This window comes from Rousettus aegyptiacus, unplaced genomic scaffold, assembly GCF_014176215.1.
Source record: "Rousettus aegyptiacus isolate mRouAeg1 unplaced genomic scaffold, mRouAeg1.p scaffold_m13_p_3, whole genome shotgun sequence".
NCBI lineage: Eukaryota > Metazoa > Chordata > Mammalia > Chiroptera > Pteropodidae > Rousettus > Rousettus aegyptiacus.
Window position 1 is genome coordinate 165,417,270 of NW_023416306.1, and position 12,782 is coordinate 165,430,051.

A 12,782-nucleotide genomic window follows, 5' to 3' on the forward strand; every position below is an offset into this window, starting at 1 on the left:
CAGGCACCAGGTGGGGGTCTGAGTCTCCGGGGAGGACGCTGAGCTGCAGTGGCAAGGAATGCCCTTTGTCCCAGCCTTTGCAGGCTGACATTTTCACCTTTTAATGATTTTAAGTTTTCACTTTCTTTTCATTTTTCTCCCCATACACAAGACCCCAGTCTTTCTCTACTCTGCCCTACTCTTGGCTTCGAACCAACGAAGGAAAACTCCCTCTGTTTTCAGCACCTGCTGTGTGCAGACTGCTCAGGGCTTTGCCACGCTTCACTCCCGTGAAATCGCCCAGCTTTTTGAGGCCAGGTTGTTGCTGTGACATTTGTAGCTGGGAACACAGATTGTTAGGGGCAGGCACTTCGGTGCTACTTTACCCCACAGCGGAGCAGAGAGCAGGAACTGGCTGCTTTTGACTTGGGTCCTTGGAACAGTGAGTGACCAGGCAAAAGGACACCAACACTTGCCCTGACCTCCCCATCCGCCGCTCAGATCAAGCCACGAGCTCATCTCCCGATGGTAGAGGGGGCGGGATTCTGGGACAAGGGTCCAGCAGAGTGGCTGAGGGGTGTGTGTGTCCAGTTAGCATGTCCACTGCCCCCATGTCACAGCCTGAGGACCTGTGGTCACTTCTGTTTCAGAAACTCCATCTGAGCGAAGATGTGGCAGGAGCCACCTTTATGGCTGCCGGAAGCTCGACCCCCGAGCTGTTTGCCTCTGTGATCGGTAAGAAACCCTACCAGCCCAGGACACACGACCTGGAGAGAGCCCAGGCTTGGTGCCCTGACCTGCGAAGGCATTTGTCAGCGCTGAGCCTCCATGTTCTCATCAGTGAAATGGGGAGTCAGAGAGACAGGAAGTGCGTTCGTGGTTCCCCGGGGCAGAACCGCGAAGGGGCGGGGTGGGGGAGCGGACAGGGGTAGCGTTTCTCCCAGGGGATGATGGAAGCGTTCTAAAATTTAGATTGTGGCGACAGTTGCACAATTCTGTGACTATACCGCAAAATACCGAATTGGTACTTTCAACAGGTGTGATTTGTGGCACGTGACTTATATGTTACTATAAAGCTACCCCAAACACCTGGGAGGATCGGGGTAGCTGGTCCCCGCGGGCACGCCTGCCCCCCTCGTTCTGGGGTGTCACAGCACCTCGGGAGCTCTGTCTGATAGAACGCGTGTTGGCGTGTGCGGGTGGGGCGGGGTCAGGGGGATGCGTGGCTCTCAGCCAGCCTGGGCCTGAGGACCGGCCAGCCGGGCCTTGCACGTGAGGAATTGTGCCTTTTCCTTTGCAGGCGTGTTCATCACCCACGGAGACGTCGGGGTTGGCACCATCGTGGGCTCTGCCGTGTTCAACATCCTGTGTATAATCGGAGTTTGTGGGTTATTTGCGGGGCAGGTCAGTGGTTTCTCTCCTCTTGTGAAGTGAGGTAAGGGAGAGCAGAGGGGAGACCCGAGGCCCGGCCTTGGCCATGCCTCTGACTCCCCGAGGCTTCCAGCGAGTCGATTGCCACCTCTGAGCCCCCGCCTCGTGGGCAGCCGGCGTCTGACGGGCCTCCACCTCCCGTGGTCCCGGGGTCTGAGAGTCCGAGGGCAGGAAGAGCGGCAGCTCTCTCGCCGTCAAGGCCCAGGGGGCGTGTTCATTCGATAGCAGTGAATGTTTAAGAGGCACCTCCTGTGACCCTGACCCTGAGCTAGTTTCTGAGAATATTTGGGGCCTGCCTTTGGCCCCCCAGCAGGGAACACGTGACTGGCCTCTCGTTGACAGCCTGTCAGCATCTTCCTGGCCCTCGGGGCCCTGGGGATTTTGCTCTTTGACTGACTTCAGAGCATTAAGTGAGCCCTGCCTGGCCAAAGGAGGTACAGGAAGACAGCCAGTTACCACTAGAAGGTTCCAAGGTTCCATCATGGGGAGGAAGACCGAGTGCCTCTGGCCTCAGGCTGCTTTTTTTTTTTTTTTTTTTTTTTTTAGATGAGGCAACCCTTGGTTGACCTCACAGATTGCAAGGACCTTGTCAGTTTGCAATTCCTTATTTTTTATGCCTACAGCATCTGGTCTTCCTAGGTGGTCTCCCATCCAAGCACTAACCAGGCCCAGCCCTGCTTAGCTTCCGAGATCAGACGGGATCGGGCTTGTTCAGGGTGGCGTGGCCGTAGACTGGCCTGAGCCTTGTCGCAGGGCTTCTGTCGCGAACGTGCGATGTCGCTGCCTTGGAGGAGCAGAGGGCAGCTTTGCCATCCTTCATGAGCACTCCGTAGTTCTGTTCTGTTCCCCAATTATAACGAGGAGCACAGAGTGGCCTTGAGCAGCCAGGCAGGTTCGTTCGCGGTGGCAGCTAGGAGCGGGCGTGTCGCTGTACTGTGCGGTGCCCGGGGAGGTGGGGAAGACCCCCCAGCAGCTGTGCCCACCCCGTCCTCCCAGACAGTAGTAGCCGACGGCCCTTTGCTCGCAGGTGGTCCGTCTGACGTGGTGGGCCGTGTGCCGAGACTCTGTGTACTACACCCTGTCCGTCATCGTGCTCATTGCCGTGAGTTCCCCCCCTGCCCGTGAAGTCCCAGGACCCTGCCCACCTTTGTCCCTGTCCCTGTAACTGGAGAATCGATAGCACCCCAGGCATGGGGTGTGCTGACCACTCACTCCAATCTCATTGACCCCGTCCCCTTGCTACTGAGGCTCAGGTTGGTTTGTTTTTTGTCACTTGCTTGACTATTTAGCAGGATGTTTAAGACTCGTGCCAAATGTGGAATTACTTCTCCAACAGTACAGTTTCCCATGTTCTAGGCTGGCTAACACCCCTGGCTGTCACTGCCTCTAAATGCCAACAGCCCTCCACTGGGTTGTAAAAACTAAATATATCTCCATAAATATCCCCGAAGTTCCCCAAGTGGCGGCACTGGGCTCCCCTCTGTTGAGTGCCACTTCCTCAGAGCCTCAGAGCAATGTCCAGCCAGGATGACCCTCTCAGAAGCAGCCTCCCAAAGCAGTCCTTGTGGTCACTGCCCACCATGACAGCTGGGAGAGGGGTACACAGGGCCCAAGTCCGGACGGCAGCCCAAGTCTGGCCTCTCTTGGGATCCTGTACAGGGACCCTCATGTCTCCAGGATCAGATTGACGGGCATAGCCCGTCTACCTCCCTGGCTGGGGCACTCCTGGGACTCCCCCACTGGACCACATCCATCCACGTCACATGCTGAAGATGAAGGTGTAGTCGTTGGGCAGAGTGGTGTCCGATCAGGAAGCCATGGCATTCCCGCCACCGCCCCGGCCTCCCTTCGTGGTACCTGTGGGTCCTTTGCCCACAGCATTTCCAAAGAGGATACTCTTTGTGTTTGAGAAAATGACAGCCCTTCCTTCCTGTACACACAGGCACCATAGGTAGGTAGGTAAATAGGGAGGGAGGGAGATCAACAGATAGGTGTCTTTTCAGTTTTTGAGATTCTTGATTGCAGCAGCTCTGTTCTGTCAGTGAGGGCGGGGCCCCTGCCACGTTGGCCCCAGCAACTGCGCCAGAATGAAGCGCGGGCCATCTCTCCGAGGGGCCCGCGCCGTGCTGGGCTGCAGGCTGCAGCATCTGCTGACCTAGGTCGCAGCTAAGGCAAGGCCACCTTCTACAGGTGAACCCAGAAGGAGCCCAGCTTTCCGTGGGACACATGACATGCCCAGATGTGTCAGCTCGGGGCGCTTAGGGGTCTGAGTCTATGTTATTGGGAATAAATGTGTCCCCCACCCTTTGTTTCTTTTGCCTTCCAGTTCATTTACGATGAAGAAATTGTATGGTAAGTTTTTTAAAGTTTGCGTCTCGCTGTTCCTTTTTTGTTTGTTTGTTTTTGTTAGAGTCTTTGCTTGCCGGGTTCATTGAATCTTCTTAAAAATTATTTTTACAAACTTTAGCCTATGAACTTGTGAAAGTAAGATGAGTGTCATGCTAAGCAATCATGCCTTTATTTGTCCTTTCAAAGTGACAAAAATTGTTTCTTTTAGTGTTCCCACCCTGCCAGATAGCAATAAAGCTAAAATATATTATACATATGTTTGTATTCTATCATAGTAAATTATATTATAAAGCTAAAATGATTTAAAAAAAAAAAAAGTGTAGTATTTTAGGCCAGTATGGACTATGGAGCTGAGAACCCAGTAGTGGGCCCGTTTCTGGGCTGGGGGTATGACAGATGTGACAAAGCAGTGAGTCAGGGAGGGGGTCTCATGCACCGCTGGGACAACTAGGGATCCACACAGAACAAGGTCACATCTGCTGTCTCACTCACGCCTCATGCAAGAGTCAATACCAGCTGAATTAAAGATCTTACTGTGAAAAGCAAAATTAAACAAAACCGCATCGAATAAAACATAGAGACTCACCTTGACGGCACTGAGGTAGAAACCGATTCCTTAATGAAGGTGCATATGGTGCAAAATTTAAAGAAAAAGTCGATACGTCCGCTCTGCAGGGCATGACCGTATCTTACGTTCATAAGCCATGAAAACGTTCTCTTCGCGGCAGTGAATCAGGATCTGCATGCCGTGTGTGACTGATTGTGGGAGGATATTCGGGAGGCCTCACAGGAGTGGTTTCGTGCTTTGGGCTCAGAGAAACCTGGTTCTGGTCCCCTGCTGGCCCCTCGCCGGCATCAGTAGATGGAGTTTGAGGTGTGTGTAGGGGGGTGGTGCTCAGATCGTCTTCAAGTCCCTTTGTGGCTCTGTTGGTCCTTGGGCTCTTGTTACCAGAGGAGGAGCTCCCAAAACAACTGTCACATGTAATAGGCCTTTACTACACATTTGTCAGATGAATGAACAAATGACAGCTGTGTGGCTCCTCAGAGGCCTGCGGTCAGTCATAAAAATCCACCCCCGTCCTCCCGCGTGCTTGGGGTCGGGTGCTGCATCTTCAAGACAGCAGTAACTATGTGTCCCAGAAAGACCCCCGTCCTACCCTGTCCCAGTGTTCATCCCAGGGGGTCCTGCACCCCCGCTTCAGGCGGTTCTTGGGGCCCCGCCCCCTGCACGCTTGGCAGTCCTCAGGTGATCATGGGACCTCTTGCTGTCACGGCTGCACGACTGCAGGCTACTCCCCTCCCTGAGTCCTCGGGTGCGGCGGCCCCTAGCCCTTCATTTTTCTAGGCAGCTGAGGGAACTAGCCTGAGTCCTACAGACCCCCTGTGGTTGAGAAGACCCCACCCTCAGCCTTCTCTCTCTGTCACCAAGAGGGCTTTAGTTTGCGGGACAGCCATGGGCCGGGGTGGCTCTCCTGCATGCCTGTCACCCGGGCCCTGGGCCCAGGGTCAGACGTCGGGGATGGGGAAGGCCAGAGGACGTCCTGCCCTGCTCCAGCCTCCACAGCGGTCGAGCGAGCCTTCAGCACCGCGAGCCTCTCTCGTTCTAACCACAGTCTCCTTTCTCTCTTTGAGGTGGGAAGGCCTGGTGCTCATCATCTTGTATGTGTTTTACATTCTGATCATGAAGTAAGTGCCCTTTTAACGCCTCGATTCACATCCCGTCTAGCCTTTTGTCAGCAGGGAATAAACCTCTGCCAGACCTTTCAGTCACCTTTGGCCAGCCCCCGTTTTCCGGGGGCACCCCACTGGGGGCTGCCAGAAAGGGGAGACATGGTCGGACACTGTTATTGGGGTGCTCTCCACACCCGGCCAGGGGAGTCGGGGCTCCTGGGTGCAGGACGAGGCCACTCCCAAAACGAGGAGCGAGCCAGGACCTCTCTCCCACCCCGCTTCATGCTTCTCCATGCCCCACGGTGGGCCCTGTTTGTCGCTGTCTGGGCGGCGGGGCAGCCTCCCTTCCGCTCCAGGCTTCAGAGGGCTGCCGCCCCGCCCAGCTGCAGGGGGCGCCACTCACCACTCGGCGTACTGCCGATGCAGACGCCGGGTCTGGGGCTGTGCACCCTGGAGGCCCGCTAGAAGCCAGGCGGGTCTGAACCATCCCAGAACTACCCATGAGGAATATTATCAGCCATAAAAAGGAAAGAAATTTTGTCACATGCTCCAGCGTGAATGACCCTCGAAAACATTATACTGGGTGAAAGGACCCAGTCGCAAAAGGACAGATACTGTCTGATTGCACTTCTATGAGGTACCTGGGTCAAACTCAGAAACAAAAAGCAAATTGGAGATTGCCAGGTGCTCGGAGGGGGGTGTAATGAATGATTAATTGACCAGCGGGGCACAGGGTTGTTCGGGATGCTGAAAGCGTTTTGGAAATAGTGCTGATGGTTGCCCAACCTTATAATTAATGCCACTGAATCGTGCACGTCAAAATGGAAAATCGTTAAAATAGCAAATGTTATGTTGTATATATTTTTCCACATTAAAAAAAAAACACACACAAAAGGAAAAACTACGGATGAGCTGAGCCGTATTCAGGTTTTACCTTCTTCATACCTCCATGAGTCGTTAAAAAGAAAAACTCTGTTTTATGAGGCTGTGAATCAAATAAAAAGAGGCGATAAACTCAAACCACAGAATTGTCCTTAAAAGACCTGAGTGTCATTCAGTGAGGTGGATAGCCCGAGGATCCGAGATGGAGAAGGTCTTCTCTGTGAGGTGGGCCACGTGCTGGGCCACGTTCCCCCAGACTCGCCTGTGTGGGAGAAGGACAGGCCTGGTAATGCCCCCTTTAAGCCTGTGCCCAAGGCCAGGCCGAACTTTTATCAGGAGGGGCTCGTGATGTGCAGTAAGTAGGCATCGGTCATTTTCTCGGGCTGAAGGGTTTTTACGTCCCCAGGAAGCCCACCGACAGCTCGATCGGAGCAGGGCCCCTCACACTGTTCATTTCTGCTGGGAAACTCTGTGAGCTCAGGAGAAACGCCTTGGCTTTCCTGCTCCCTCCCTGTGGGATGCTCCCGGGGGCCGGGCCACAGGACTGGGCGTGCAGGGTGTGAGGGGAGGCAGAGGCCCGGCCTGGTGCTTTCCTGCGGGTCTCTCCTGAAGCTCTGACCTCCTGCCTTAACTTCCAGGTACAATGTGAAGATGCAGGCCTTTTTCACAATCAAACAAAAGACCATTGCAAATGGCAACACAGTCAACAGTGAGCTGGAGGATGGTAATGATTACTGTGATAGTAGCTCTGATGACCCTTCCATGCCATTGCTGGGGCCAGGTAAGGCTGAGCAGACAGGAGTGGCCGAACCACGTTACCGAAATCACCTCCCCTTCTCTTTCCTGCACACACAACACTCCTTCAGATTGTCACTCTCTTACCCTTGGCCCCAGGGCCCTAAATGAGAAAGGAGAGTCAGTGTTATCTTGCCCAGGTTGGCATTGGCTTAGGTGGGAGGTGAATGAAGAAAAATTCAATGGTCACGTCCCTGGGGATATCCCCTAACCCCCAGAGGAAGGCTCAAGGCCCGCTTGGCTTTTCTGAGGTGCAGTGAATTACATCTCTGCCCCATGTAAGAGGCCAGTGACAGGAAGCCAAGGACTTGGGGTGGCAGAGCAGGCCGCAATCTACTTGTGGTTTCTCAAATGCCCGGTCCAGTTTTGGCGGACTCTGTTCTGGAGAGAGCCCTGCCTTGTTGCCCAGAGCAATGGCAAGGCCAGGCAAGGTGGGCACAGCTGAGCAGGGATTCTGAGGCCGGCCCCTAAGAACCCTGCCGGGGAGCCTCGTTCCCTCGGGGCTGCAGCCTGGTCTCTTCAGCTTCTCTGTGGCCTCGTGTGGGGACTTTGGGCCTCTGGGGCTAGCCCCTGTCATCTCTGTCAAGTTTACCGAATCATCCGGACTGTGTGGGAAACTTCGTCTTAATCCAGTTTCCAGGCGATTCTGTCTGTGGGGCAGCTGCCAGGAGGCTGAGAAAATTCACTCTCCTCCCCAGCAAGACCAGTGCGAAGGCCTGAATAGGGTCTCTCAAAACAGGGTTTAAGCCACGTCCTGAATTCCACATGCAGAGCAGGTAAAGGTGAGAGCTGGGCACTGGCCACCTGAAGGGTCTTTCTCTCTTGTTCCCTGTGGCCCTGGGCAAGTCAGTTCTCTTTCAAGTGATTTTGATTCCTTTCGTCATGTCAGTGATGAGGCCAGGTGGTCTCAGAGGAGCCCGCTTACCTGTGTCTGGGACATGTGGAGGCCAAAATCTGTATGTCTTGGTCCCCTCCCCAGTTCCCCCCTGTGGTGGATCAAGGTAGGGCTTCTTCCCACATGCACTTTAGGCAACTGTGTTTTGTCCTGTCTCAGGTAGTGAGGGATGACTGGAGCGAGGGATGAATCTCCAGTCAGAGAGAAGAAGCCTGTAGGGCTGGGGTACAGGTGCGGCCATGGCCTGGCTGCCCGAGACCCACCCATGAGAGACAGACAGGCCGCCTGCAGAGCCTGGGGCTGTGCCTTAGTCCTGGTTCTTAAGTGCCCAATAGGCTACCCCAGGGAGGGCTCGTTTCCAGGACAACCTCCTCAGAGGTGGCAGGAGCGAGGTGGCTGCTGTTTTGGAGTTCAGCTCATAGACACGCTGTCTCCGAGGTCTCTACTGCAGGTCCCCGCACAGCCTGCCGGGACAGGCTGATTCCTTCCCGTGTCTACACAGAGGTTGGTGCTCCTGGGGCCCTCTGACCCTCATGGCAAAGAAAAGAGATGCCAAGTGCTGAGTCATTCAGCCCAGTGGAAAATGCCCGCTTTCTCGGGTGCCCGCCCCTGGCGCTGCCTGCCACCCGTGTGGATGATGGAGGCGGCCTGTCCCCAGTGCCCTGCGTGAAGGATTCCTCACGCACAGCGAGGCAGGGCCTCAGCCACTGCCCTTTCCAGGGGCGTCCGGCCGCCCTGAGGCTGCTGCCCGCTGGGGCCTTTCCTGGAGCCCTCCCGTGGCACTGTTTTTTATTACCATTGTACTCATGACACTGCGACTTCCCCGCAAGCTTATTATTTTCCCCAAAATGTCCTAAATCTAGGACAATTTTTTAAAAATTGGAAGATTAGACACAGGATGCCCCTCCAAGTACAGGGAAAGGAAGGGACTTTATCAGGGCAAAAACAAAACAAACAAACAAAAACATTTAGGTCAAGGCCAAGGGGAAAATATGGTACAGGCCTGGAACTGGGCCAACTCGGGCCAGTTTCCTCTTTTCGAGGGGGTGAGAAGCACCCACAGAACATGTACGAATCTCTCACATCACACTTCAATTCTGCTCAGGAAAGCAGAACCCAGTACACCAAGGACAGGTCCCCAGGACCACCGCAGGAGGGCACCCCATTTCCCACCACTGCCAGGACCCCAGTCTTTCTTACTGGGTTTTGGGTGGCCTTGCACACGACCTGACAGCCAGGGCCGCCGTGACCACTGGCTGGGCTCACGATGGACCCTGCCCTGGCCATAGCTTTGGCTTGGAGCAGGGAGGGCGGGGCGTGATACTCGGCCTCGCGCAGAACTGCCGGAAGATTGCGCTGTAATCGGGCTACTTTCTGGGCCGCCACCTTTGGCTTGGATATATCTCTCTGTGCTGCCACTTGGTGGGCAGCACCAGGACAGTGCCCAAAGGGTCCAGGTATCATGGCTCTTGGCCTTGAAGGCTGACACACTCTGGGCTACCCCCACCCAAGCCCAGCTGTCTCCCCAGGTGATGCCTGGGGGCAGGAATGGGTCTGTGGTCTGGACAGAGCCTGGATCCTGTAGCCGTTCTGCTGGTTCCCTCTGAGACGGAGGGTCCAGAGTGGAGAGGATTCGCGCTTCCCTAGCAGGGAGGGGCGGCGGGCACAGGGGCTCCTGCCTCAGAGTGGGACTGAGCCACGGAATTCAGCCAGGAGAGGGGCCATCCCGAAGGCAAGAGGCCCCAAGCATTGAAGGCCCCGTAGCAGACAGCCCTTGACTAACATCCTCCTTTGAATAACCCCACCCTGGCATCTTGGCCACCATCAAGAATGCCGCCCCAGGCTCTGGGCATCCACCGCACGCTAATCATCTCTGGCAGTCTCTGTTGGCCTTTGTCTCCTTAACTCTCCTCTTCTAAAGTGTAAGTAATCCGCTTTAATCCAAGCGATAACACGTGCATTAAAAAAAAATCCACAAACCCAGCACATTACCTCGTTGGAGGTTGGTGCCTGTGTCCGACAAATGCATGGTCCTCTCAGCTCTGTTTCTAACTCACACGCCTCCTGTCTGCTGAGCCTTGCTGCCTGCTGGGCGAGGGTGCGTGTCTGGTGTGCGTTTGTTCCTGTTTGTGCCATTAACTCTCACGCGGATTCGCCCTGACTGCTCCTGGTTACCCTTTTCCCTGGGGAGGATGCTTGCTGGGAGGTGGTGACCAGTGCAGAGGGACAGGCATATCTGCTTCGACAGCCCCTCGCAGGGGAAACCACCTGCTTCTGTGTGCCGTGTTCATGAGTGTTTCTGTCACTAGGCCCTCTGGGGCTCTGGAGTTAGATGTCAAATCTCCCAGGACTCCAGCCTGAAGCATGTTCACAAAGGTGGCCAGGACGCGTTCTGGGGCCTGGCGAGGCTTGCTTTTTAGCCTCGCGAGGGGAAGCACAGGGTCAGAGACAGTGGCCTCCCTGCTGGACGGTGGCAGTTTTACCGGAGACACTGGGCTCCCCTCCTGGGTCTCAGCTGCCTCATCCAGAGCTCCCAAGCCGAATCTTTATCCACACTGCCTGCTTTGAGGAGAACGAAGCTAGAAGTCACCTTCCGTGCTGAGGCCCTCAAAGACAGAGCAGCTGGCCTTGTAGGGAGTTTAGAGCCAGTGCTCTCTGGTGCTTTCCAGCATTTTCCATTCCAGGGGCCCTTGTCAATTTGTAAAGTTTCATCTGAGCCTCTGTACTCGAGGGAAGAAAGGTTTCTTCTTAGTCATGGATGAAAGGCAGTAGGAACCCTGTCTGGATTGCACATGGGCTGCCTGCCGAGGCTTTGATGGGAAACTGGCAGACCGGTGCAGTTAGCCAGACTGGGCTGCAGAGGAGAGGGGCATTGATTGTCAGGGGCTTTAGATATGGAGGGGCTGCCTGTGAGTGGGCCTAGAATGGGAGGAGCATAGGGCTGTGTCTAGTTCCCCAAGTCGGCAGGTGGTTCAGAGCCGGCAGCCGCTTGACTAAAAGGAGGAGCAGAAGCTAGGCTCCCAGATGGCTGGCTGCCAGCTCCCAAGACCTCAGCCCAAGAAGTCTACAACAGAGTCAGTCACCCCAGTTCTTGGGTGCTGTCCCTAGGGGGATCTCGGCACTAATCATGGCACTGTGCTCAATACAGTGAAGGAGGAACGGCAGTACAGCAAAACCCCAGTGGTGATGGTGGACGAAGTCATGAGCTCCAGCCCGCCCAAGTTCACCTTCCCGGAGGCAGGCTTACGCATAATGATCACCAATAAGTTTGGGCCCAGGACCCGGCTGCGGATGGCCAGCAGGATCATAATTAATGAGGTGAGTTTTCTTAAAGGACCATGAGAGGCGGATGGCCTTGGATGGGTTCAGAAGGCCCTGGCTTGTCAGTACGCTTCCTGATGCTCAGCCACCAGAGTGTCCTCTGCCAGGCTGCCCATTAGCACCGCTTCTGTTGAGGAAGGAATCTCGCACATCACCACAGGCAGCAGATGGTGTGATCTGGAGTAATTTTAAGGAAGACAAGCAACTAAATACCGTTCTGAGTATTTTGTTGGGAGCTAGACTAAAACTAATTGGAGAAAGCCTAGTCTGAAGTAAGGATTGTTTCTTTAAAGTGTTATTTAGGACAAAAAAAAAATAAAAGATGAGCTCACCCTTGTTCTCTGTGGATAAAACTGAGACCCTGGCGAATGGCAGTTGCTTCTGGGACTCTCTCTTCACTCTGCACCCTCATTTTCTGCTTAACAATGTGCCTCATCTCCTCTTCATTTGAAAACAAAATAAACAAGTTCAAATATTATTTAATGTACAAACAGTATAGCAAAGCTCACAGGCTTATTGCTTTACCAGCTTTTCTAGTCTTTGCTGCGAATGTGCATATTGGAGTTTCAAGTCCTTATCCTCAGACCCAGGGACTTACCTGAGACCTTGAAACTTGAATAGCTCATCCTCGACAGCACGTTGATTATGTGCAAGAATGAGGTTGTGCAGTGTTTAAAGTTTTCTGTATTTTGAACAGCTCTACTTTGATTTCATATATAATGTGCCCTCTCTGTGGAAGGTGTATTAAGAAAGGGAAACACTGTAAGTTTTGAATCATCCTGAATCATTTTGGTCTAAATGGATAAAATTTGGATTAATGAAATTTTATTGAATCCTGACCATTTTATATGAGTGTAAGAATTGTATCTACTGGGAGTGGGAGGGGCAGGGGTTGAACAACTTTTAAGATTTGGGGATTTGGGTTTAGAGTATATTTTTCATGGTACACACGGCCAGGGAAATAATCGGGTTTTGATGAGCTGATAAAATGCTGGTTGTCATGCCCCAAAATGTTTTAAGTGGCTGGGGGAATTTTGTTTTCCAACTTGCTGGGATTCACCTGCCCGGGAAGGCAGCAAGGAGAGCCCTCTGAAGGGGGAATTCTCAGTTTTCATCTCACATGAGCTATTAATTCAGTCCTCCTGGGCCTCAGTTTCTCTATCCGAGGGTGCTTCCAGCTCTAACAGTTTCGGTGACAGACAACTGAAAAGCTGTGCCTGGGAGCTATGCAGTGTCTTCGGAGACATTCATTATGGAATAGGAATGGGGAGAATAAAACCCTCATAATACCCAGTCGCTTCTTAAGATCTTTGGGTCTCATTTCCTCTCCACCCCTTTCAATTATCGAATGTTACAGAGAAGTTTGCACAGCTAAAATTAATCCATGGGAGAAGTGCCTCTGGGCTGGATGCCCTTGTTTGTTCATGGTCAGAGAGGGTTTGCTGGGGGTGGGTGCTTG

At 53.8% G+C, this 12,782-nt stretch overlaps 1 protein-coding gene and 1 pseudogene across 5 annotated transcripts in view; one reads left to right on the top strand and one right to left on the bottom strand.

Annotated features, from left to right (window-relative positions):
• The window catches only part of SLC24A4 (solute carrier family 24 member 4), a 139,711-nt gene that overhangs the window by 86,078 nt on the left and 40,851 nt on the right, over positions 1–12,782 (top strand). For 3 of the 5 annotated variants that reach the window (XM_016145458.2, XM_016145462.2, XM_016145461.2), the window contains 7 exons: positions 630–714; positions 1,280–1,383; positions 2,438–2,512; positions 3,737–3,762; positions 5,392–5,445; positions 6,951–7,093; positions 11,151–11,320. In XM_016145458.2, coding sequence (XP_016000944.2) covers positions 630–714; positions 1,280–1,383; positions 2,438–2,512; positions 3,737–3,762; positions 5,392–5,445; positions 6,951–7,093; positions 11,151–11,320 — 657 coding nt within the window. The remainder of the gene's footprint in view (positions 1–629; positions 715–1,279; positions 1,384–2,437; positions 2,513–3,736; positions 3,763–5,391; positions 5,446–6,950; positions 7,094–11,150; positions 11,321–12,782) is intronic. The other 2 variants (XM_016145459.2, XM_016145460.2) reach the window with 2 other exon arrangements.
• LOC118600593 lies at positions 2,025–2,143 on the bottom strand (annotated as a pseudogene).